Here is a 26806-nt window from a genome sequence, read left to right on the forward strand (position 1 = left end):
AATCATCAAAATTAAACAAAATAAACATTTGAAATATATGAGTTTGTATGTAATGTATGAATATAATATACAAGTTTCACTTTTTAAATGGAATTACTGAAATCAATCTACTTTTTCATGATATTCTAATTTTATGACCAGCACCTGTATGTAGTCATAATCATTTATGAAGCCAATCAAATCAAGCTATAGGACTCCAGTTTTTAGCCATGATAAATAAATAATCCAATAAATTATTAAGCTTGCTGTTTATATGAACAACAAACCAGCAGCACTTTATAAAAAACTTGATCTGAAACAGAAATTGAGACACTCTACTACAAATGCTGTATGCTATTAGAAAGTAAGATGAAAAATAGTTTCAAAATCACTTTTTACCTATGATTACCTCTTTTAGCTGTCTGACAAAATGGATTTCGGACTGGGAGGAACATGTTAAAAATTCACCAACAAACAAATTATTACTGTTTATTTTGTTTCCTTCCTAGAGAGGAAAGAATGAAATCTTTGGTACTGTTAAGTCTTACCTCTGGATACTTTGTGGTTTTTTTGTCTGATTTTGATCTTTTATCTTGATTGTGTTTAATTATCTTGGTTGTTTTAAATGTGATTTATATATAAAAATACAACATTAACATAATGATAAAGGTAAATCTCATTTCCCATATGCTCAAAAGAAACCAGCTATTTTAATTTTTTCCTGCTGCTTCTGCTTTTGATCGAGCAAGTGTGCAGCATTAAAAACATCCCTACAGAGTGACTCTGATGTTGGATCCATCGCCTAATGTTAGCAGTGGTTCATTGGTATTAGGCAAAGAGCCAGACTCAACCGGTGGAAGACCACAGGGACAGTTTGGCTTCAGTTCCTGACATCTGGATGCAGCTGCTGTCTCATAAACCCTCAAGACAGACAAGGCAGCCACAAGCAGCCACGCATCACTGTGGTGTCTGCATGACATGTTAGATCACATCCAAAATAAATCTTGTACATGTCTACATCGAGAACATCAACACAGGAGCAGGCTGATGAAGAAAGAGAGCAGCATCGGTCCAAAGAGCAGCCAGGACATAAAGCGTAAATGATCAGGGAAATTGGAGTGTAAGCTTTTCAGTTCAGCTGTACTAATCAGATCAGTTCAAATTGTTTGCTCCTTGTAAACCATACCAACATTTTCTGAATACACATGCAGATGGTATTTTATATTATTCCTCAGCATTTTTAACAAATGTAAAAATAATTTAAATAATTTTTTTTTTTTTGCAATTCATTGATTTATTTAATACATAACAGCCTTGTTTTGGTCTGTTAGACATTTTTAATCAAATGTTTAAAGTTAAATGCTTAATAATAAAAACAGCTTGATATCACATCTAAACTTTGCTCTTATTAAATTTCTTGGTAACTCAGCAGCTCATACATGACACACTGTGTCCTGTCGCATTTTATGTATAACTGAACTTAGAAATCCAAGCAGCCAAAAGCTCAATTCATGATAAAATCAGTGACCCCGGTATGGTCTTAGATAATGCCATTCATTCTGTTTTATTAAACACTTGCTGCCAGCGCATTTAATTAAAACTATTCCAATTACAGATCCCATCATTAAAAAAGTCTCTGAAAGGATGTGCTCATAATCTAAATGGGGTATCAGTCACGAATGCAATGTGAAATCATCACATTTGATTTTCAGCTTTCCACATCAAAAAGTCGATTTGTATCTGTCTGAGTGGATCAAGAAAATCACACCCAATACATACAAAAAAATTCATAGGTAAACGATTGCAACATCTTTGCCAGGGGAATCTGTTTACATGGAAATAATGCGGTTGCAGTGGACCTTTGGATCAGCCACTCTAAATCTGTCTAAGACCCTGGAAGGTAGATGATATCCCACTGGGTCTACAAAAAAGCACTCCTTATTTCAGTGTCAGCCTCCAGTCACTTCCAAATATATTCATGAAATACAGCAAGACTGAGCCATCATGTATGTACTAGTTTTACATTACCAAGTCCTTCTGGTGCCTTACAATATATGGATGCAATTTTATAATTTTGCTCCTGATGAAATGTACCAAAAAACACATCAATCACCAAAAATCAATTTGCAACAGCAAAATAACTCACGTACAGGGCCTCTCCATGGCTAAATTGAAGGTTTTTCTAGCTGGCCAGATTGAAAACTAGAAGTCACTGACTGTGAATGCATTCCTTTCCTACTGCCTGCAGCTGCTCTCTTGAACCTGAAAATTAAAACTGAACTCTAAATGCGTCGAACTTGCAACAAATCAGGACATAACTCAAAACCTAATTGATCCTAATTTCCTTCCTGATAAAAGTACTGCTCATTATGTTTTTGATAGGATGTATGATGCACAGCAAAATTGCTTCGTAGAAAATTTATTTTGGACTGACTCAAACTCGTCAGATCTAGCTGAGCCCTGTAAGATGTGCGAACCCTGCTCTGCCACTCTTTTCATTACATTTCCCACTCCCCACTGACTCTCATCATTACTTCCAGAGTTTCCAAATCCTCTCTGGGCCTGCATTTGGCCATGGGACTGACTTAGATTGAATTGGTCAGTGTTCCCTATTGTAAATGCATTACTCTCACACTCTGTGTATTATACTCTAACCTCCACACTGAATCCCATTATTATTGCTGAAGAGACTATGTACTCTTAGAACAGAGCTTGTGTGAGTGTATGTAATATTGGTTTAAGGAGAGGTGTGGCTTCCGTGTAAAAGGATACTGACTTGTACGAGTTCGTATTTATCTATTTGTGCCATAAAGTGAGTTATATTTTGTCATCGGACATGTAGTGAGTTGATAAACCTAAAAAACTACCTGTCAGCGATGCAGTTATTGCCACTATGTATTAAATGGATCTGCACATTTCTGTCTAGAATTGTATGTAAATATCATGAATGAGTGTGAATGTACGCAGACTTACCAGACAGCAATATAATCTGTGACAGGCTCTGTCTGCAGTAAAGTAAAGTTGATGTAAACCCCATGTCCGTGGGGAACAGAGATGAGCCAGCTACAGTCTTGCGAGTTGGGATATTCATTGGGGTACTGAGGTGAATAGATGGTCCCATTTTCAGCAGTGACATTATATCCACAAGGAGCTGTAAAAAGCACAGATGTGAGACTGTCAGTTTGAAATTTTTCAATCCTCTGTAACATGACAAACTTGGAAAACTCATGAGACAGGAGTCACTGTTGAACTGTGGAAGGTGAGGAATATGAATATTTAATATTAGATTTGTTATAGAGGGGGAAACCACATCAGCCTGAGCAGCTCTAGAATGAGGAAGGAATCACTTTAAACCATGAATAATCATGGTGATCTTGAGTTAACTTCCAAACTGATTAGTGGTACCTGTCTTAATAACAAATAAAATAAAATAATAATTTAATTATTATCATGATAATGGTTTACTTGAAATATGAAATTAAAAACTGGTGGAACCATAAGGTTTTTGTATTTGTTTGTTTTTTTGTTTAACTAAGTTCATAAGAACATATATTCAGCTGATTGTGGTATATTTTAGCAAATCCTAAAAATGTAAAAGACATTAAAAAGTTGATGAAGAAGCAATAGCAAAGGGCTATGAGTTGTTCTTACCCTCACAGCGAGGAAAGGGGTGGTTCCATTTGCGATTTGATCCATGAAGGCATGTTAGCACTGTGTGCCCAACCAAAATGTAACCAGGGTAGCACTGAAAAGTTACTGATTGGCCAGCACTGTAGTCACTTTTGATAATGTCACCATTGGGAAAAGGAGCAGAATCCTGGCAGTTTTGAAGTTGGTAAGCTAAAGACAAAAGAAAAGGAGAAATGACTGATGGCATGGAAATATTTTAAATTGATTTTAGGTTTTAGCATCAGTATATAAGAAAAAATAAACAACTGTTGCTTGAAGAACAGATAGCTAAATATAAAGTTACACACCAGTAAATTAATAGTTAGCATGTAGCTGTGTATGGTCTCTGCTCCTGTGTTTTGTGAAGTTACTGCCAAACTCAAGACGTTCCTTACTTATTTCAAATTTTGGCAAAAAATGGCAACCTAAGATGCAACCTAATCCATTTTTCTGATGCACATCCATTAGCCATAAGGAAGCATTAGAAAATCCAGAACCCACAGAGACAACAAATGCTATGTGTTGCAACATCAAAAGAACTTTCCTCCTCCTACACAGTTATGCACACATGTATGCATGGCATGCCAGCACTTGCTTGAGGAAATGTCAGCACTGCAGGTCTATTAAGGGCATATCTCACTCGGGATGGGTGTCATGGCAAGTCAAGCCCCTGCATTTAACGCGCCTTTCACAGTGAACAGAGGTGCCTGACATTGGAATCCTTGCTACCACAAAAGACAACAGAAAAAGCAGCACCTAACAGCAGCTCAAAAGAACTCAGCACAAGGTCAGTACAAACACAGTGCAGTACTGGGCAGCAGCCACAGTGTGCACTGTGCAATGATGAATCACTGAAACTATATGTTGGTTGTAGCTGCATCTAAGCAGCGAGTTATAACATATCAATTGTTCAGAATGTGTAATGAAACACTTGTACGACAAACTAAAGGTTGACCATTATGTTTTTTTTTATAGGCTGATGCTGATGTAAGTCTTTAGAAATTTAAATAGATGGTTACAGTATTTGATTGTTTCTGGATCAGCACAATAAAAAAAATGAATGTTCATACAAGTTACAAGCTACTGTTTTAAATAAATAATGAATGAAGAAACTGGTGTGCATACTTATAATAAGATGTGTGACAGCCAATAGTAGATATAGTATAGGGCACAAAACATTTTAAGCATCCTCAAAGATAATTATTTTTTTAATTAAAGGCTTAACATTGTTTCTGATAGATGTGACCATGTTCCAACTAAACTCAGCATATTATTCTGGTCAGTTGTGTTTAGGGTCTGCGGGTGTTGAGCCAACAAAGCACCCCTTCCATGAAAAGAACCCTAGAAATGAGAAGTGCTGTTTGATTGATACAAGGGTGTAGTGTAATTTATAACAAAACTGTGCTGCCCAATGGATGTTTTCACCTATTATTTGGCTTAGTATGCCACTCTCAATTATTAAAACATCATCAATTGGCCTAATTAATCGACAGACTATGTAACTATGTGTAAGACCAATAGGATATTGTGGAACTTTAGAATGTAAGAGCTAAACAAATATTCAGAAATCTAAGTGTATGTTGTGTAAATGGAACAGAAACAAAAGTGATGATGATTGATGTAGAGGTCCCATGTGAAAGATACATCAATGGTAGGGAATAACAGTGGTTACAATAAATAAATAAATAAAACAACTGAGAGAAAAAGTTGTGATATATGTAGGCCAGAAGAAGTGCTCATGATGGCAGATGTACCCACAGTTGTAAAACTCCAACCAAGAGTTTGGCTCCAACTAACTCCAGGAACAGCTTTCAAAATTTCTATGTGTAGATGTGCACTTAGAGGCACTGTAATGTCAGATGCCAAAACCTAAAACTGGAATCAGAACTCCCTTAAGCAGTCATGAGTAACACTTGGGTACAAATGTAAGTAAGTGGGTTCTTTTCCCAGAATATTAACAGTCATTTTTTTGGCTTGAGCACTTATCCAGCTCGAGTCATACTGGTGTGCACACAATTACTGAGTCTCATGAGTGGCAAACCCTCTAAGACTTATATACAAAATTGCATGTGATGCAGAATAGTGCTGGAATGGAAATATAAACCAAGGCTGAAGGTAGAATCATGAGCTTCTGTGTGCTCTGCATCCTACTGCCAAAGAACTTTGCTGTCAGGTGTCACTGAGTGCTACTAATCGTAACAAAGCATGCTGGCAGTTCCCAAATGTAAACGTGGGCGGAGGGTCACAGGTACTGCAGTGTTAGAAGAGTTAACATATAAAAAAGAAAACCTAGTATGTCTGCAGAAATGAGGGTTATCTTCCGTATAAGTAAGTAAGACTTGTTCTAGATATGCTGCCATAGGGTCCCACAAAGCATTTTTTTTTTCTATCTTTGAAGTGAAACACTTAGGGGTACAAGAAAAACCTCCTGGACAAGATGTCAGTCTTTCACAGGGGCTTACTGGCAATCCATCTCTTTTAATGATGAGAGAAAAGCCATAAGGATTTTTTTATTATTATTATTTTAAGCCTTTAGCATGACTCATTCATGGTTCAAAGCACAAAGCCTCACAGCAATATGTTTTTTCATCTCATAAATCACTTGTGGTGTTGGCAGGGCTTTGTAATTTGTCCACAAGGTTGGGGATGGTAATTTATTCTTAGCCACTATAGAGACTATTTCTTAATCATTTGGGCAGCCATTGGATTCCCTTTCCCCAAACCTTAAAATACAACAAAAAATAACATTTTCAGCAAAAACATTTATTTATTTAGATTACCACTACCAAAAAGTAAAATAAAAACTTAATTTGGAAGTTACCTTGGTAAGTCAGTTTGAAGCCTGGCCTGTTCTCAGAGTGGTCACTATAGAAGTGGATGGTGGTCAGGTGGGTAGTGCTCATCAAGGGAGGTGGAATCTGTGAGCCGCTAAACTGACCAATCAGAGCAGAGCTGTGCTGTGGCCCAGCCCGGACTTCTAGAAAATCGTGGTTGTCCTCTGAAGAGAAGTTTTGGAACTGAATATGAGCTCCTAGAACATAAGTGAAAAACAATACATGAGAGGAAAAAATATAATATTGACACACATATAAAATACATAATAACAATGTAAGAGAAATTAGGATGGGCTGAATGCCAATTGTTATGCAAATGAACTAAATTGCAGAAATCTGAGAATACCTACGCAATTAAATTGGATTTGAGGTTGATACAAACTGCATGCATTAAAAACATGCAAAAAATTTAATTGTAACATATATTTTTTAAATATTTTTATTTAATAAGTTTATTCTTATATTTCTATATAAATTGAATAAAAGATACATTTTATGATTTTATTACCACAGAACATGAGCATCCTAGAGCTGAATGGAATGGAGTTTATTAATTATTATAAGTTGGAAATGCACACCAAGCATGCAAAATGTTGCCAACTCTGTACTGTTAATAAGTCTGCCTTCAGATAACATGTGGTGAATCTGCTGCAGATTTTGTAAGAGAAATGCTAAAATAAAGTTTGTGTTTTCCAATTATGCCAACAGATACACTTAAAGTTATACATTTTATTTAGGAATTCTCCTACATCCCATAATAAAAGGCTTACCATATCCAGCTGGCAGGGTGATTTGCCAGGTGCAGTCCAAGTTGCCAGGGTAGTTGCCAGGGAAACCTGGACTAAGGATGACACCACTCATCTCAGACAGGACCCCTCCACAGCAAGCTGACAACACACCCACAGAAAGCACAGCGTTAACAGATGAACAGCATACACAGGAGATCACTGCTTCTAATTTTAACTTGAATGGGTTGATGCAAGATTCACAAACTGAATTGTTCAATGTCAACAAACACTATAACTCTTAGTTCAAGGAGTCTTGACATGTCAACACTAAGTTTATTAACTATAAATGTTTTATGAGAAAGCTTTGATCAAGGATTCAACTTTTTTTAAATCTGAAACACAAAGATAAATGGGAATAAGGTCCTCCAACACTGTTGGAAAGCCTAGGCTCTCATAGTACAAATGGCCATAGTGTTTGTATCTAACAAACATTATAATCCTACTAATAGCTGAAACAACACTGCTGTGGAAATTAATGGTTTTAACAAGTTATTTTTTTTCACAAACCTAATATTATTTATTAATAAATTTATGTCAAAAAGAATAAATCATATCTCATAAATTGATTCAGTGTCATTTCTAACAAGCTGTCTGCCAAGAGACAAAGGGGAAAAAACGGGTGATATTGATTTAAAAAATGACCTTTTCATTGGCTTGCCATAAAATCACTATTTATTTATTTATTTTTATAAATTTGTTTAGACAGTGGCAAACAAAATCTCTTATGTAAACATTTCTGTCACACTACAGTACAGTGGGAAGTTCACACCAAGATATACTGCATTACCCCCCCCCCCCACACACACACACACACACACACACATGCATTGTTCATTCGTAGGACATTCAGACAGCAGTATAATGTTGTTGTGTGTCTGTGCTGTACCTATGCAAAGAGGTGGTGGGTAGTTCCACCGACGCACTGTCCCAGGCATACAGGAAATGTGAGAGTGGCCCTGGAAATGATTAGACAGCATTTTAAATATTTGGAATAAAGAAACAGCACGATATGTTGGTATGTGACATGATTAATCCACATTCCTGTTTCTTTTTGAATACATTTACCAGACAGTTAAAAACCTGCATCATTTTCTTTTTCTTTTTTTTACATTATAGAAGACTTGCATTTTTCCTCATCTAAGGCTAAATAAATAGGGCATGTAATTAATTCAAGAAGAAATGCAATCAATGTGGAAACTGTTGTTTTTTAATGTGCTTGTTTATTGTTGTAGACACCACTTGGCACATGATCACTGCCTTTGCTTTTCAGTACTTAACGCTTAACTTGCCTCATGCTACTTAAAAAAAAAAAAAAAAAGACAAACAAGAAAAAAAAACCCACTGTTGAGAAAACTATTATTAAAATTGATCTTAATGAATTAAAATGCTTGCAGGGTGTTAGTATCTTAAGTTCTGATTACCTGTAGTGTGTACCCAGGTTCACAGCTGAAAGCCACCACCTCATTGACCATATACCTGTCTCCTGTTTTAATGCCGTTGGCTGGGATCATTGGTTCTGGACAAGTGGTAAGGCCGACGGCTACAAAAATAAAGAAACATATATAATGTAAATTTAATACACATAAGCATTTATTAGTTGTTATTAATGTTATTTGCATCATTGCCTTTTTGCAAACATTGCTTATCCTTTGACTTTTAACTTTTGACTTAAAAAAGTTAAATAGAATATGTAATCATCTGTTTCTTGAAGTTACACAACAACTATGCCCGGAGTTGAAGTCTTTCTTTTTAATCACACTTATACAAAATTAATTTTATTACATACAAGAACAACATCTCACATTGTGAATTTCTGCTGTCAGTCTGGTCATCGTTGTACAGTACTTAAACAAAAAGATTGAAAACTTTCTTTTTTTTGTATTTTTACATAGACATATTTTTTTCCTCATAAGAACAGTAGCATCTCTAAATGAAAAACACTTTTTCAAACAATAACAGAGAAAATGACAAAGTCTCAACAATCTGATTGGTAACTCCTTTAATATAAACTCACAAATGTCATATTGGCTTTCTCACAATGGCTCATTTTGGAATTGACAGCTAATGCTAAAAAACATACAAAACTAACTGAAGATAATACAGTGACTTTGGTTATGTATTCCCAACACAGTAAAGGTTAAACACATTCTTAATAAGTTTTGACTGCAGCAGACCTTTTATCAAATAGCATCAGTAGGAGTGTGTCTGCGTGCTCATTTGTGTGTGTGTGTGTGTGGAAACATCCGCAGGAGACTGCCCAAGAGCAGTTACCATGGCAACACATGGGTGGAGGAAGGATAGAGAGTGAAAAAAGGGGAAACAGAGGAGTGGATGTTTGTGTTTTTTTGTTTTTTTTTTTGATTGTGTGTCTGGTCATGTTGCTCCATTATCTACTTTCCTACCAGCAAAACGCTGCGATATCCCACAGTGCTCACACACACACATAAACATGCCATTGCACCCACATCCAGGTGGCCTATAGCTCTCCTGAAAGACATGCCTAAGTGTGTGCGCATGAGTGACTTACACGAGGGGATGTTTGCTGAGGGGAACCAAGGGAGACTTTTTTTTTAAAGTAGCATAAGTGAGCGAGCTGCATGAGGCTTTACATACACACACACACACACACACACACACACACACACACACACACACACACACATAAACACACAGGCACGGTGTATTATTAGGCAGAGCATCAGCAGGCTGTCATGACAACTGATCAATGAAACTATTCCATTTGGCTGACCAGCCTTCTCACTCCATGTGCTAACACACGTTTTGTTCTTCTCCTGACTATGAGAGAGCAGTTATCCTCTGTAAACTGCTGACAGCTCCAAAAAACATCCCACTAGGGCCACTAGACTACTGCTAGACATTGTCAGCATTTAGGCCTAACTGACTGGATTTGCTGCACTTCTGTTTCAGCTCATGTGAGGACAGATATGTTTCATTTTGCTCTTTAGATGAAAGTCCCTTTATTTGGCCTAAAAGAATGAGAACATCATTGGCAGTTTCAATCACACATTCTCACATGATGTAAAGGGTTTGTTTTCAGGCTCTAATAGAAAAAAAAACTATCTACACACTAAAATTAACTAAACCTATTAACTAAAAGATAATACATGTTTGCTATACAATAAGTGCAAAAAGACTCACTTAATAATCTTTATTTGTCTGAGATTATCTCTCTCTCTCTCTCAAATATATATGAGAGCATGGCAAGTGCCACCTATTTATAGAAGCAGACATTGAAATAATGAAACAGACTTGCCAGAATTACAAGAAACATGGCTAATCAAAGACCAGCTCCTGTCTGCATGGGGAAAAAAATGAAAAGCCTAGATGTCCTGAAGAAAAAAATGCTGGTCTGAAAACTTTTAGCAAGAGTTCTGAGAAAAAGATAATATTTTTTATCTTGTCTCAATTGGTTTGCTAAAAGATCTGCAACAGGCTTTATTTTATTTTTTTACTTTGTTATAAAACTCCTCAAGACAAAGTTTTATGGCATCCTGGAGATTTTATAGTTTCTTATTATCCCAACAAATATTCTTGCTCTCAGACTGCAGAGTCACTTTCTAAAAGCAGAATGGGAGGCAGAACCTGTTATAAAGAAGATAAATAAACTTCAGCTATCAGGGTAATTTGTCGTGAAAGAAGCTTTGATTTGGGTTTCACAGACAGAATTTTTCTAACTTCAAGAACAGGCTTTAAATGTTTCTTTTTCATAAGGCCTTTAGTTAAGCCAAGCTTGTGTGAGCTTGAGCTATGCTGTCAGTTTTGCAGCTGTAGTCTGAAGGGGAATGACCTATGAGGTACTGATCACCTCATCTCATTACTCTTCTTCCTTTACTCTCCATTTGGGTACGTGCTGTTATTGCTATCTTTGTCTTTGTCTTTTTCCTCCCATAGCAGGTATTTCTGACCTTTTTTTCTGACTTCTAAACCCCCAGCTGGTTGAAACAGATGGCCGCCCTTCCTGAATGTGGTTCTGCTTGATGTCTCTTCATGTGAAAAGGGAGTTCTCTTCCCCTTTGAAGCTCACTGCACTATCCACACTCAAAATAGGGAAATGAAAAACAAATTAGAAATCTGGTTCAGTCTGTTAATTTTGTTTGGTTGATGACTTTTTGACAAATTGACATTTTACAGTCTTTGATGAAATCAGCAACAGTAAACTGAAATGATTTGTATTTAACTGAGTGTGTAGATTTAACTAGAATTAGGCCTGTTTATTTATTTTTTGTTCTGTAAGCATAAATGGCCCTAAGATAACCGTTGTGGACAGTTTTAAGGAATAAAGAGTAAATATAACTGAATATTTTCTGATGCAGGAGTAGAATCGGAGTGAATCTGTAAATAGTCTGCACTTTTTCTGCAGCTCACACAGGTAAGCCATTATGGACAAATCTCAGTTTTACAAATAAATCATTGGTCACAAAGCCATCATATAAGCTGCCTTTTTTTACCAATGCAATTCCACTGCTGATAGAGGGATGACGTATCATAAGCCAATGGCATTTTTTTCAATACTTTTCTTCTCTTTTTTGTGTTATGCAATACCTGCAGCAATCATTACTCCTAATGCAGATGAATGTTTCCCTCATCCGCATGTAGGACACAGCCCCTTGGATCCATAAAGTGTTGCACAAAATAGCTCTTTAACAATAAAAACTAAATGTGGTTCTGCCACGTTGAAAAGCTTAGAATAACTGCATTCAAAAGTGCACTGAAGCAGAAATATAGACAAAAATATAAACTGTCTTCCTGGTAACATTCCTAGTGATGGTATGTCAGCACACACAGCGCTGACAAAAATACTGACAGTCGAGGCACAAATGTGTGCAGCCACCTTTAAATCTACACAGAAAAATGCTCGTTCATACACACTAAAACCCTCGCATATTTTCACAAAAGGGGACATGTTCATTGATCTAGAAATGATCCTAAGCTAAAACAAGTACAAAGTACTGAAAAGCACAGCTATGCCCTGACAGGTGTGTGGATGCATGATGTTAATATCTGTGTCTGTACCTTTCTTAGCCTGCATGTTTGTGTATGTGTGTACTTTTTTTTTTCGTTGGACTTACGTGCATACATGACACAAGCTGAAGCACTTTGTGCTTGTGTCTGGGTCTACATCATTTTATTTGAGTCCCTCCAGGTGAGCGTTCTGTGCGTGTGTGTTTGAATGTAGTGCTTAGTATGTGTGTGTGCTCTCAGGCAATACCAGTTCAGGTCACTGATTCTTGTTATTTGATGTTGAAATTTAGGCAGCCATGGTGTACGTTTGGGTGCATTTCTGGTTAGGAGGGACACAATAATAAATCTTTTGTTGTTTTACATCAGCAAGTAGTTTCTCTGAAGGAAATATGTGTAACATTCCAACAGTCCAATACTTTGTGCTGACAGTTTTTTTTCTTACTTTTGTATTCCAGGTGAAAACCTGCTGCCACCACACTGATGTCGCTCTGAAAGTGCAGAAGGAGCTGATTGGATGTTGAGTTGAGGAGAGCAGGAGCTGTTGTTCCTGTAAAACATACACACACAAAGTGTTATAGAACTTGTAAAGCACTTTTTCATCTCTAGTTAATAAACTAGTAAAGCATATCATTTATTAATATTGTTTGGCATGTACACATTGTTTTGCCAAAGCATATAATTAAAGAAATACATAACAAAAGTATCAGTTACTATAAAATCAGTTTTAATAACTACACATCTTTGTATGGTACTTTGTTTTGGCAGCAACAGGAACTTTTCACATCTTTTGAAGTAGAATTCTTTGTAAAAGCTATAAACATTTAATATCCTACCTGTTTTAGATAGCACTTTAAATGACCTCATTTTGGAGAAACAGAGTTTAATTCAGACTTCAGTGAGGAGCTAATAACTAGCCTAAGCAAGTCCAAGACCAAAGTTAACTTGCTGCTATCCTAAAACAATAACTCTAGTCTTTAAAATTTCACAGTGGTTCATGTGAACACAAATTTATTAACCTTCACACTGGTGTCAGTTTCAGATTATAATGTTATTTATGCCACTTTGCTTACAAATTACTACCGAATTTTCTGTAAATAACTGGGCAATGGAAAATTGACCAGGAAGTAAATGTTTATGAAAAAAACTTTTGAATGATAGTTTTGAGACTGGAGTTGAACAGCAGCAATCCACTTTCAGCACCTTTCAGATTTGATGTTATCTTGACAGTCTGATCAGAATTAGTCTCACTAGCTTTAGTTTTGATCGCAAACATGAAAAATAGAGAGAGACAAATATCCCCTCATTACTAGTATCCTAATGTTTGTGTAGAAAAGTGCACATGCATAGTGACATTTTTTGAAAGTACATTGTACTACTTTTTCAACTGGCAAAATCTAGACAACCTGTTTAAATCTGGACACTAGAGAGGATAATATGTACAGAGAAGGTGAACAATCCTTCACCCTCCGAAGACATTAAACCTTTTGGTATCCAAAAGAGAAGCCGTCCTTATCTGCCCCATTGAAGCTGCTCAGCGGTCAACGTCAGATCACTCTGGTTGTACAGGGCAGCTCCCTGGCGTGTCTATTTTGAAGGGTACTCTCAAAAATATGTATATATTGTGTGTGTGCAAGTGTGTGTGTGTATTACCCTATGGGCTGCATGTTTCATGTGTGAAAGATGTGTGACAGGTATGTGCTTGGGGCAGGTCACAGGGGAAACTCTTCAGGGAAATTGTAAAAGGTTAGATCATACTTTATTACTGCCGCTCTTCTTTCTGTCTCCATTCTTCTTTTCTTTTCCACCAACCTAAATTGTTTTTTGCAAACAGCTTTGCGCTGAAGACTACTGAACATTAGACATTTGCACTTTATTGAAAATATTCCTACATGTACGTGTATGTGGGTGTGTGTATCTATAAATTGGGAACTGTCATTTTTCATCCATCATAGAAGTTTATTTAGTTTTGGTGTATATGGTATTCATACACAGGTGTATGTGTTTGGGCATGCCTGGGCAAGACTTACCAGAGAAAGAGCCAAGTTTTGGAGCTGTCATGTCTCCTCCATCATAGATCTCTAGAGAGTCCCAGTTGTGCTCAGTTGCAAATGTCATGACTTGGATCTAAACAATAAACAAGAGAAAAACTTCACTTATCAATGCAGCTTGCAAGTTCATAAGCATTATCCATAGTTAGTATATGCACATTAACACAACACAGCTAACTGTAAATATGTGTTTACATTTGTGTACCTGTATTCCAGCCCCTTCACTGACATGAATCCTCCAGAGACAGTTTAGACCATTTGGGTAAGGTTCAGGGTAGCCAGGAGATAATATTGTACCGCGACGTTCAGTCAAATTGCCACTGCAGGGAACTAGGATGAAGACATAAAATATAAATTTCCAAGAATAATGTATTAACTAAATCGCTAGCAGTTAGGACCGGATGTCAGAATGAGGCCTAGAGTGCCCAGAGACAAACAATATGGTGTTCAAATTACCTCTACAGGGAGCCTCAGAGAACAAACGTTGTTTGTGGTACAAATTGATGTGACAGTTGAAGCTGTTTGCAAAATGCTAGCTTTCAGGAGCTTCCTATCGCAGAATGATTACCCAGAATGTCTGATTGCTTAAGGTTATTTTTAATCTATGGTTTACATTTGTTCTTGGATTTATGTGGACTGCATTAATGACTAAAATTTTGAGTCATGAAAAACAAAAATGAACTTAGGCAGTTTAATAAACAAAAAATGGATATATAAACCTGAATGCAGTGTTTTATATTTTATTGTAATATGAAATTAACTTGAAAAACCCTACATATAAAGCATAATATGTAAATGGCTCAAAAGGTAAAGTGTAAAGATAAATAAATAAATAAAATTCTAAAATATATCAACACATGAAAAAATAGGAACAATAACAAAAGAATGTTTCAAGTAAAATTAATTCCTGGAGGAACATTGCATGTCATACTAGGGAAAACTAGAAGCAATTCAGAAACATACATCCATAGAAAACAGTGTGTTTGGTGGTTAGAAAAGTAAGCAAGAGTCCATTTTAAAACTTTTATATGGGTGTTCAATTAAAAATGTATAAACTACATTTAAAACTACAACAGGAATCATTGTTATTTTGATGTTAACACAATGTTGTCAATGAAAGTGCAATAACAATTTTTTATAAATGTGTTTCTTGCAACTTTTTACTAGAATAAAAAAAGAGTACATTTCTGTTGTTAAACTACAATTTTAGAAACAAAATGAATATCATGAATATATATATATATATATGCATTTTATCTCCCATGTTAAAAAAAATATACTATTCTCCTGTTTTTCTTCTTTGCTGGTGTTTTACTATATGCAAACAATTTTGCTCGTGTTCTCACTAAAACCAGGAAGATAGAGCACATAACACCAGTTTTAAAGTCCCTACACTGGCTCCCTGTAGCTCAAAGAATAGACTTTAAAATACTGTTGTTAGTTTATAAATCACTGAACGGTTTAGCACCACAATACATTAAAGATCTGTTATCGCTGTACCAACCGTCTAGACCCCTCAGATCTTCTGCTTCTGGACTGCTCTGCATCCCCAGAACCAGAACCAAACGAGGAGAAGCAGCTTTCAGTTTCTATGCACCACAAATTTGGAACAAACTTCCAGAAAACTGTAAAACAGCTGAAACACTGGGTGCCTTTAAATCTCAACTTAAAACCCACCTGTTTAGAGTTGCTTATGGCTAAATTAGGGTTAGAGTGCAGGTTTTTGATGTTTGTCTCTTTCTTACTGTTTATTCATTGTCACATGCTGTTTTTATTTTGTTTTTTAATTATGTAAAGCACCTTGAAATGCCTTGCTGCTGAAATGTGCTATACAAATAAAATTTGATTGATTGATTGATTGTGCTGTTCATAATTTGTGAATCAACATATTCTGTTGGGATTTAACTTTGGAAAATATTTAAACCTTTTTTGTTTTGTTTTTAAAAAGCAGGCTGTTATTATTTATTTGGTTAAAATAATCCCCTCCACTTTATTTTCGACCTGCTTTTATTCTTCATATATTTCAGGTTTGTCTGCCCTACCTATACAGGTTGGTGTTGTTGCATTCCACTGTGCCAGGGCACCTGGTACGGCCTGGCACTGAATTGCACTGGATCCTTTCAACAAATAGCCTGGACTGCACTCAAAACGAACAACAGAGCCCGCTGAGAACTCTGAACCGATCCGTCTGCCATACCGAGGCTCTGGCACTGAACTGCACTGACTGTCGCTCGTCCGAGGCACAGCTGCAGTCATGAAAGTAATAAAATTATATGGGAGGCAGAAGAAAAAGAAACATTACAGCAGAGAGATGTTAATGCTTGCCTTGATTTGAATATGACTTTTTGTGTGTACATAAAAATATGTGAAATAAAGAGCAATACAACAGCAAATTTGGTAAACATTACCTTGATAGACAAAATGAAAGCCTTTAGCTGACTGGCCGCTCTTAGCATTGAACCGGAGCATGATCTGATTGGAAGTTGCTAGTGGCAATGTCTCTCCTGTGATGATTACACACATAAGCATTCATGAAGATAATGGTATTCAATAAAAGTTAATACCATAAAACAACTTAAACCTTTCTCTTGTAATCAATCCCTCATTTTTTTTTTTTTTGGAAAAATACTAAACAAAAATATGAGCATCAACTTGAAGCACACAGAGAACAACTAGACATTCTATTCCACAATAAACTATCACACACTTAACTATGAAAGCATTGAACTGTGCAGGTTTACTTCATAAATTTGCCCCCAGCAGGGATTCCACTTCCTTTTTGACTCATGTTAAATATAGATTACGCAACAAGGAAAACACACTCAGCACACATCATCTGACTGGCACGTACAAATAGACATTTATATGCAAAGATGTAAACAGACAGAGGAAGTAACAGCGATAAACGATGGAAAATGTGGTCCGGTGTGGCTGACATTTAGAACCTTCATTAGCTGTGTTAAGATGTGCGTGTGTGCGTCGAAGTGTGTGTTTAAAATGCATACATGTGTGTTAACTTGTTTTTGTGCCAGGATAACAGGCAAGGTTAGATGGAACAAGGTGCTACAAAACTGTTTACCCCAGCATGTGAGCGTGTGTGTGTGGAGGGCTGTGTGTGTGTGTGACTGCATGTGCGACAGAGTATTGATACAGATAACATTGTTATGTAAAGCCTGCTGTGTTTTATTCTTTTCACTCCAAAAGTGGAAATACAAACTCAAATGAACTTCAAAGAACAAGTCATGCATTCAACATTACACAAACTGGCTTCTTTCCTGAGAACTAATTTGGATGGACTGTTGTTGGAAACAAAACAAAATGGCTTAATTTGCAGCACCATTTATCAAACAAAAAGTGACCTATTCAGGTATAATCCTCACAAAAATCAAAAAATTTACACTGATTCACAAACACAAAGATATATGTAATAAAAAAAAATATTTTTTAAATATGTGCCTATACATAAACTTTGCTTACACTGTTTTGATTTCTGTTTCCGGTTAAACTCAAAAACGCATACTACACAACTACCCAAACACTATAAAAAAACGTGTTTTTTTATTATCAAACAGCTTTGGACTATATGAGTAAAACACAAAATTATTGTTACAGCACAAACATAATAAGAGCCCTGATTTCCACAGAAGGAAACTTATAGTCAGTTCCTTAGGGAGTTCCCTGCAGCATGCCCGCTGGCAATGGCACACACAGCTAACATGAAAGTAAAAGTCTGAGGCAATGGCATCACATTTTGCCAGGAGCTACGTTAATCAATATTTCTTCATATTTCACTCTTCAAATTTTGTGATCTGCATTGATTTTGCACCATCTGTCAGGATTCATCAATAAACACTGTGTCACTGTGCAATGACTCAAATTATTACCAAGTTTCGATGGCTGAAACTTCGAGAGTTGTGGTTGTGTTCTGTATATTGCATAGCCCCACTGAGACTCTTTCAGCTTCTGATTTCTTCTTGTAAAGCTAAGCCTTAATGAATTTTTGCCAAATACATCAATGTCAAATAACCAGTGGTGCTGTGCTCCACAGCCCCAAGAGCTAATTTTTCACACACAGTTTCATTATTTTGCTTTTCAGATAGTTCAGGTTTGCAAAAAAAGGAGGAAAAAGTGAACAGGTATTTCTATAAAAAAAATGTGATATTAAGTAATAGTAAGTGAAACAGTGGTTAGAAAACTGTTTATTTCACTACAACCACACAAAATCCCCACAGCTGTATTTGCTGCCAGAAATAGTCAACAGACTCACCTGAATGTGACCCACCCAGGGAGCTGAGCAATCGAGCATTTTCATTGGCACCATCAAATAGCTCCACTGAGTCATTCATTGCTGTCTGGAAAACAGCAAACTGGCCAAACACCACTAAAGATCAGAGAGAAATAAACAGAGAGAGAAAAAAAAAACCTTTATTGTTCCAGCTTTCACTGCAATATCTAAAGTAAGAACTATGATGCCGTCATTAATGGACTCACCAAACTGTGGGGACACGGTGATGTAATAGGAACACGTTTGTCTTGTGGTGTAATTTAAAGGATAGTTTGGAGACAGAACAACACCCTCTGATCCACCGTACTGTCCTCCACATGGAGCTGGTGGCAGAAAAAAACAGAACAAAACAAAAAACATTTTATTAATTTATTTTTACTATAAAAAAAAATACACTGATTTTGCATGTTGTGAAAATCTCTGTTTTGTAATGTGTTTCTTGCACGCAGACCATTTTATTAAGAAACCCACCTGAACCTCAGCATGCGTGTTTGACACTAGCCCAGGAGAATAATTAGCTTAATCAACTGACTGTGCTATAGTCATTTTTTGTGTTTGCCCTGCTTGATTAGTTGTGGCAGCCATCTTGAGTCAGGTCAAAAAGCTGTAGATGTACATCCAATGATTACTTTCTAAGTTTCATTAAATATTGTCCACCGGTTCATTAGATATTTTAAAAGAAACTCACAAAGGCACAAACACACACAATCACATTTTCACTCGCCTTTCATGGCGGAAGGCGATAAGCAATATAACTTTTTTATTTATGCACAGACATCGCAAAAAAAATAAAAAGTGTCAGGATAGTGTCAGTTTATGTTCCCTAGAGCTAATAATCTTCACTGATAAATACAATTTGACAGTTTGCAATTTTAACATGTGGAAACTTCCTTACTCTAAAATAGTAGATGTAAATTTGTGCCAGTTTGGTAAAAGACAATGTAAGAAGCATCAAAGGTAGTTTAAAGGCAGGAGGACACATTTAATGAGAAGCAACAGTGGATTCATTTTAGAATAAAAATGAAGTACTATCATAATAAAATGTTTGAAAAGATAAAATGTGAGTTGAATGCAACACAATGATTCCCCCCGAGTTCCTGTTTTGTACTGTGCTTCGTTGACTGAACTAAATTCAGTCAACAGTGTGACCTCTACATTCAATAAATTTGGTCTGTCACATTTTTCTGCTCCAGCACAAGTGATTTCCTGATTCTTCACAAAGCAATAGATCAGTGGTATCTCATTTCAAAACGAACAGCTAAAATGAAAAGTGATACCTTACTTGGTGCTCTGAAAGTTTCTTGTAGAACCTATTATCTCAGGACAACCAGATAAAAATGGACTACTGTCCTATTTCTTTCTCTACTGGAGCTTATTTTAGGTGAGGAAACTTGTTTTTTTTTTTTTTGAGGAAATGCCTAAAGTTGACTTGGTCTGTGAGCACTCTAATGCACAGCAGGGACTCACTTGCAGTCACATGTGCAACACTGAAGCCTCAGCTGCTTCAACAGTCAAGCTGTCACATGAAATATGTATCAGAGTATGAGACTAGATTTTTTTCTTTCTAAATCTGGTTGCCCTAGTCTTTTATACGTGTGTGTTTTATTTCATACTTCATTCATTGTCCATCCTGTTTTCAATCAATGTGCAAAACTTCAAATGTGGCATTGAAACTCAATGCCCAGCAGATCGGACTTTTTTAAGTTTCCAGATATGAACATATGAAATTTCCCCTAGTGACGCTCTGCCATATGTTTATGTTAGCCAACCTTTTTTTTTTCTTCATGATTCTCTCCTGAAAAGTATGATCCAGTTAAATTAAGGTCAGCTGACTGAACTGGCAAAAGAAAGTTTTTTTTTATATTGTTGTTTTCCTCCTGTTTGGGTCTGTGTATTTCAACAACTTGAAGATAAATGCATGCTTTTGGGCTTCATTTTTGAAGGACTGCCCATTACACTCGGAGATGGTGAACATATCTTTAATCTCATCTGTTTTGATTTGGATTTTTCTTCATATTAGTTATTTCAATCAACTTGAATTTGATTACAATTTGCGTAGTTTACTGGAAAATTTAAACCCACAATTGCTAGCTGGACCTTTGAGGATTAAAGGACTTTGTTATATAATAGAAAGGATGAGGGCTTGTGATGTCTTGGTATTGATACATGCGTGCATGTGTGTTTTATACAGACAGGAGAATATAAATGTCTTTTTGAAGTTGGTTTTGTGGACCAACTCACATCATGAAAACAGTAAAATGATATTTAAGAAATGAAAAAAATAGCATTTCTTGAAGGAAAGCATACTATACTGTTGCCCACTGCATTGCATGACAAAGTGTTAAACAAAGATATGCTCACAATATGTATTAGCGATGACTCTCACCTACTACCACTCAAGATTTTAGTAATTTATGTAAAAATGAAAAAAATAAGTTATAGATATTTTGTGTTTACTAAGATCAATTAGTTGTGGGGGGACATCTTGAATGAAGTTGGCTTTAACAGTTAGTTGTTTATATGATCATTGCTTTCTAAGTGATTCATTAAAAGCCATCCAGTGGTTCATGGAATATTTTGCTAACAGACAAACACACACAACACAGACAGGCAATGTGATAATAAGTGATGTCAATAAACTGCAGTTGAAAAAAGCATGATGGAACAAAAAAAAATTATTATCATAATAATTGTGTAATACCAAACTGACAGTGCTACATTCAACTGGTAAGCTATTCATTGTTCTCAACTTTTCCACATAATCCCATTTCTAAAAATCTGAGCTGTCCTTTTATGTGACTATTTTTTGTGGTCTGAGTTTAAAACCAGTGTGGGTTTTTCCCATCTCACAGAACTGCTACTTTAGAAAGCCTATTAACACAACCAACTACTGGATGACCTATGGGAAACGGGCCCTACTATACTTCAATTCATCTTTAGCATCCCCAAGAGAGTGAGAAACCTTGTGCATGAATAGTGTGTGGGTGTGTGCACACTTAACACTCTTAGTAAGGCAGAGGTCACTGACATTTATGTAAGTGTCTCTGAATGTGTGTGTACAAAACAGCAGTGAGAAACACATCTGTCAGTGTCATATTCTCCAACACACACACAATGCACTCCCCGCGTATTTTTATCCCTCCTCTTCTCATCCAATCTGGCCTATACGCTCTGTGTCGTGTTTGGGTTGCTATAGAGTGAACCATTGAGGGTCAGACCCATTATCCACCAATGACATTAGCCTTGACCCCAGACAGATTTTAATTACCACCGCCTCTGTGCTTGTTGAAAACGTGGGAGCATGTGAGTGCAAAGTTTAATAGTTCTTGATGAGACATGGGACAACATTTTGTGAATTAATCTGCTGTCAAAGTGAGGGGGATCCGATAGTGCTTCTGAGTTTTTGTACACGATGATAAAGCCAAAAAATTTTTTCTCTCGACTGTTCCCTTTTCAGGGGTCGCCACAACGAGTCATCCTCCTTCATCTAAATGATAAAGCCTAAATGCGACTAGTTATTAGCTGGGAACATCCCTTTTAACACACCCTTGAGGGCTACTCTTTCAAGCAAAGACATCAGCATTTTGGTCTCATGAAAAGACTCAAAATGTCCACGAGAAAGCCCTCAAGCAGTTGCAGTTTTCACAGTGGGGGATCCATGAGTTCCCAAGGGCGTATCTATAACAAAATGCCAAATTCAGTGAGACTATGAACATAGACATGAAAATAAGGCTCATATTTTCAGCTATAAGTTTGCTCAGTGAAACTAATTCACAACAGTAAATTAAAAATGACAGCAAAACTTAGTTTATGTTTTTCTGCTAGACAGTTGTTGCACAAGCACCCTCTCATCATCCTCCTCCCCCTCTCCACCTCCTTCCCTCTGTCTTTTCTTCTTGTTTCCTAAAGCACCATAGTAATAACCCCCTTTCTTTCCTCTCCTACCGATTCTGTGCCGTGATATTGATTGATATTTCTGGATTGATTTTTGTTGTGTTGTTGTTTTCAAACCCTCAGGTCTAGAGGTCTTGTCTTGATCTACCCACAATCCCCCAGTGGTGCTGCTCTAGGCTCAGGTGTCAGCCTTATCAAAAGCCTCCACACACACGCTTTGATCACTCACACCCTCTCGCTCAAACACACACAAATAAATGCAAAAAATGCTATGCAAGTCAGTCTCTTTCTCTTACACACCCATGCACTTTGATCATTTGCACACATACGCAAGACTTTTATAGTTCTAGCACTCATGATCTGTGTCTCATTTTCCTTTTCCTCTCACACACACACTTACATACTGCAGCGCTAAGGGTGGCAGCAAAAGATCAGGAAATTAATTTTGAAATGTTCTGAAAGTTGTGTTGCAATTTTAATTGGAGTTTCTTGAAAACAGCATGTTGGCCTAAGCTTTGCCTAAGTAAGATTCAACAAACTTTTGAATTAGCCATGAGTAAAACATATGGACATACTAACAAAAAAAAAAAAAAAACAGCAGATATATAATTATCAAATATTTATACACAAGTCAATTCAAAAAAAAAAAAAAAAAAAAATGTCAAGTCGAAGTGAAAATAGGACTTGCAATTTATGCCAATTCTTTAAACGCCCACCATTTCTGGATTCCAAGTGTGTGGCTGTGAAACTGAATAAAACATGTAAAACATGATTGATGGGTACACAGAAGCAAACAGGGATTTTCTACCTCAGGGGCCAAATGAGTCATATTTCTCACCCTAAAGTTTTACATATTGAAACTTACTTAATGTGAACATGTTTTGTTTGTAATTCCAATAGCAAGTTAATGCAACCTGTGAGATTAACAATGATGTTCCCTCGTCACTAAAGCGACATTAATGTTAAAAGTATACTTAATCCTAACAGCACGTTGGGTACAATACACTAACAAATGTTGGAATTATTAGCAGAATGTAACAAAAAAAGCAGCCCACTTACCTACAAATTATGTTAGCTGCCAAAAAAAAACATAAAAGGTCTCTTTCAAGCTAGTATTGGATTAACCATACAGGTTACTGCGTGGCTATAAAACATGGTGAAGGTGCAATGCTATTTGAATATAAATTGCTGTTTGTGAGCTATTGAAAACACAAATACTGTTTTGTTTAAATCCAGACAAATGAAAGATCGTTATTATTTAAGATTTTTGGTAATAAGTGTCCTTAAATGTAAAATGTAAAATTTTCTTCTTTAATTCTTTTTTTTGAGATGTTTAAAATCATGCTTGGAACCTCTGAGCCACTGGATGGCTTTTAATGTTAAATGACTGAGGAGAATGAGTAAGGATAGTTTTGAGCATCATTAAAAAAAGTCTTATGGACAAACATTAAGCTTACTCTTTGTATTACACACCAAAGAGTTCTGAAAGAATGCTTCTCTGTTGAGATTTCTTACCCTTACTTAAACCCAACCTGATTTACAGCCATGTTTTCAAGTGGGCAGCTTTTCTCCCTGCTCCTTGTTTTTGCTGGGGTACAGTATTGCTGTTGATCTTGGCACTTTACCGTTGCTCGTTTATCAGAAGATAGTGTAACACTTGTCTTACACTTACACAAGTTAAAAAAGAACCTGATTTGCACAGGTCTATGAATAATTTCCCAAACAATCTTAAGGAACATCTAAACACGTGGCAAAGCGGCTTTGTGATAATGATAGGATTATACTGTAATCATTTTAACAGCATTTCTAAACTACTGAGGCACAACTGAAAATATATATTCCTAAAACTATGCACAACCATAAGCATTGCTAATAGCACTGGCTATCAACTTCTATGTCAAAAGAGCAATTTCAAAATGTAGTGTTTTTTTTAGTCCTGTCAAGTGGCAATTCAAAGACTGCAACATCATTCCACAGCAATATAAGTCAGACATCTGCATGTCAAATGACTGATTCTCAAGTAGATCAGTCTTTGTAATATTTCAGCACACTCAATGTGTTTCATCTTCAGTAAGGCATTCATGTTTTAGATCAATGGAATTAGTCAGATTCATTATAAGAGCAAGTACTTGTGTGGTTTATCTCTTTGAATTGGTCAGAAAAGTGATATTTTAGCATCTGCATGTCAGGCCTTCACAATGTTCAGGGAAAAATTGGAATATTTTTTAAAAGAATGATGTAGGCAATTAAAGAGACTGAACGTTATTTCTTGGTTCTTGAATCAGCCATCCTTTTAGGAATAGTCTGACCTGGATAACAGAGAATCTACAAAGACGATATTTACAGAGCTGCTTCAAGCCAGTGAAATCACGAGACTGAGTTGGCCAAAAAAGTAAAAACATTTAAATGCTACTAAGTTTCAGCTGGTGTACGATCATCTTCTATTTTTATCATCAAATCTGATAAATTTTGAATTTTTCTCATAGACCAAAAGTAGTTCAAGCTTGCATGAGTAAAGTAGGTCCTAATCATACTGTTCCCACCACCAAACATAAGTTCAAATAATCCTGACATAGAACAATCATTATCTGAAAACACTTTATGAAGAATAATTTACACGTTTATGTGTTTTATAAAGTCTGGGTTAACCTTTTGTTTTGCAGGTAGGCCAATACCTATGAAGTTGTGTCAGTGCTGGAGAATAATCTTGGCTGAAGGTTATGTTTATTTCTAAATAGATTTCCTTTATGGAGCCCCTAAGGGGCTGTTGCTGAAATATATATATATATATATATATATATATATATATATATATATATATATATATGTATATATATATATAATAGGTTTCTTTATGCAATACGTTTCTGTGCAAGAAAATAACCCATAAGTTTCTTGTGTGCACAGGAAACAATTCTGGTGCTTTGCAAAAATATCTTGTGCCCACCAGAAACATGTCTGAGGCACACCAATTATGTTCCACACAAGAAAATCTTGCAATTTAGCATCTGTTTTCAGTTTTGAACGTGAAATAAGACTTAAGTGAGCTACATTTTAGTAAAATGGTAAATTTTAAAGAAAACGAAAAGGGTTATAAGACAAAGGATTATTTTATGAAGACATACCTGATAGAAAACTTGGACTTAAAGGTAGTTTAGGAAGACTGTATGCTCTTTTACTTAGATAACTAGATGGTGTCTTTATGGACTCCTTTTTACACCAATCTCAATTGCAACAAATAAAAATATTTGTTAAATTTGTTTTTGCACTGCAGCCTGTGTTCATTCCAAGTCATTTTGCCAGAATAGGTCACATATTTGTTTTTTCAAGAAAGTGTGTATATGGTCTTCTGAAGCTACGTTTTATCATTTTCCTAGTTTAAGAACATTTGTCTTGCTAGGTTACCAAGAGAATTATCTGGTGCACACCAAATAGTTTCTTGTGTGCACCAGATAATATTGTGTGCCCACGAAAATGTTTCCCTTGTATACCAGATACTTTCCTGTGGCCTATTATTTTTTTGGGGTTGTTTTGCTTTCACCAATGTCCCCTTAGGGGCTTTATATTTATTACTATCATCAGCATAGAAGTTTACTTTTTCAAATCTACACCTTGAATGTTTGAATAATTTAATCAGCATAACCAGGAACCATGCACGGATTTTTGCATGAGCTAACATAAATTATTTCACATTATATTTCATGACAAGTGTACAAATAACAGTTTAGGAGTTCTGTGTTTTTCTTCCACTGGACAAGTAGTGTACTGTCTGTGTGTGTGTGTGTGTGTGTGCGTGTGCCTAAGAGTGTGTCTGTGTGCGTGAATATTGCCTCTAGGCGGCACTCTATAATAGTCTCTTACTTTATCTCTTTTTCTGTATCTCTCCTCCTTTCTTGCATGAACCCCCCAAACACACACACGCACAGCCCTATCAACAGTCACAGAGAATTCCTTCTTTCTCGCACCAGCTCTTAGTTACCATGGAAACCAATAAAAGAGAGGTTTGAGATGGGAGGTGTTTATGTGTGTGTGAGAGAGAGAGTCAAAGCAGGAAGGGTCGAGAGAGCTTGAGAGAAAAGGTGAAAGGAAAATACAGAGTAAATCAGAAGCAGACAGAGGAGGTGGGAGGAAAGTAAAATGGNGGGGGGGGGCAAGTTGAAAAAAGGAAGGAAGAGGAGGAAGAAAAGGTGCATGTAAGAAGGGATTAAAGGGAGGAAGAAAGAATATGGAAGGAGTGTAAGTGGAGATGTATTATTTAAAGAGGTCTCACCCTGTCTAATGAGTTTGGTCTAAAAGCTCCAAGAGCTGCCCAAAGATAGAGAGACA

General features: G+C 36.3%; 1 protein-coding gene across 1 annotated transcript in view; it reads right to left on the reverse strand.

The window, feature by feature from the left end:
• Nucleotides 1-26806, reverse strand: part of LOC108237370 (CUB and sushi domain-containing protein 1) — a 390396-nt gene that overhangs the window by 55828 nt on the left and 307762 nt on the right. The window contains exons 33-45 of the mRNA XM_017418738.3: nt 18793-18909; nt 18569-18682; nt 16710-16805; nt 16344-16547; nt 14507-14631; nt 14281-14377; nt 12696-12800; nt 8692-8810; nt 8157-8226; nt 7253-7369; nt 6470-6679; nt 3631-3819; nt 2953-3130 (exon numbers count right to left, since the gene is read on the reverse strand). Of these exons, the coding sequence (XP_017274227.1) occupies nt 2953-3130; nt 3631-3819; nt 6470-6679; nt 7253-7369; nt 8157-8226; nt 8692-8810; nt 12696-12800; nt 14281-14377; nt 14507-14631; nt 16344-16547; nt 16710-16805; nt 18569-18682; nt 18793-18909 (1741 nt within the window). The remainder of the gene's footprint in view (nt 1-2952; nt 3131-3630; nt 3820-6469; nt 6680-7252; nt 7370-8156; nt 8227-8691; nt 8811-12695; nt 12801-14280; nt 14378-14506; nt 14632-16343; nt 16548-16709; nt 16806-18568; nt 18683-18792; nt 18910-26806) is intronic.

This window comes from Kryptolebias marmoratus, linkage group LG15, assembly GCF_001649575.2.
Source record: "Kryptolebias marmoratus isolate JLee-2015 linkage group LG15, ASM164957v2, whole genome shotgun sequence".
NCBI lineage: Eukaryota > Metazoa > Chordata > Actinopteri > Cyprinodontiformes > Rivulidae > Kryptolebias > Kryptolebias marmoratus.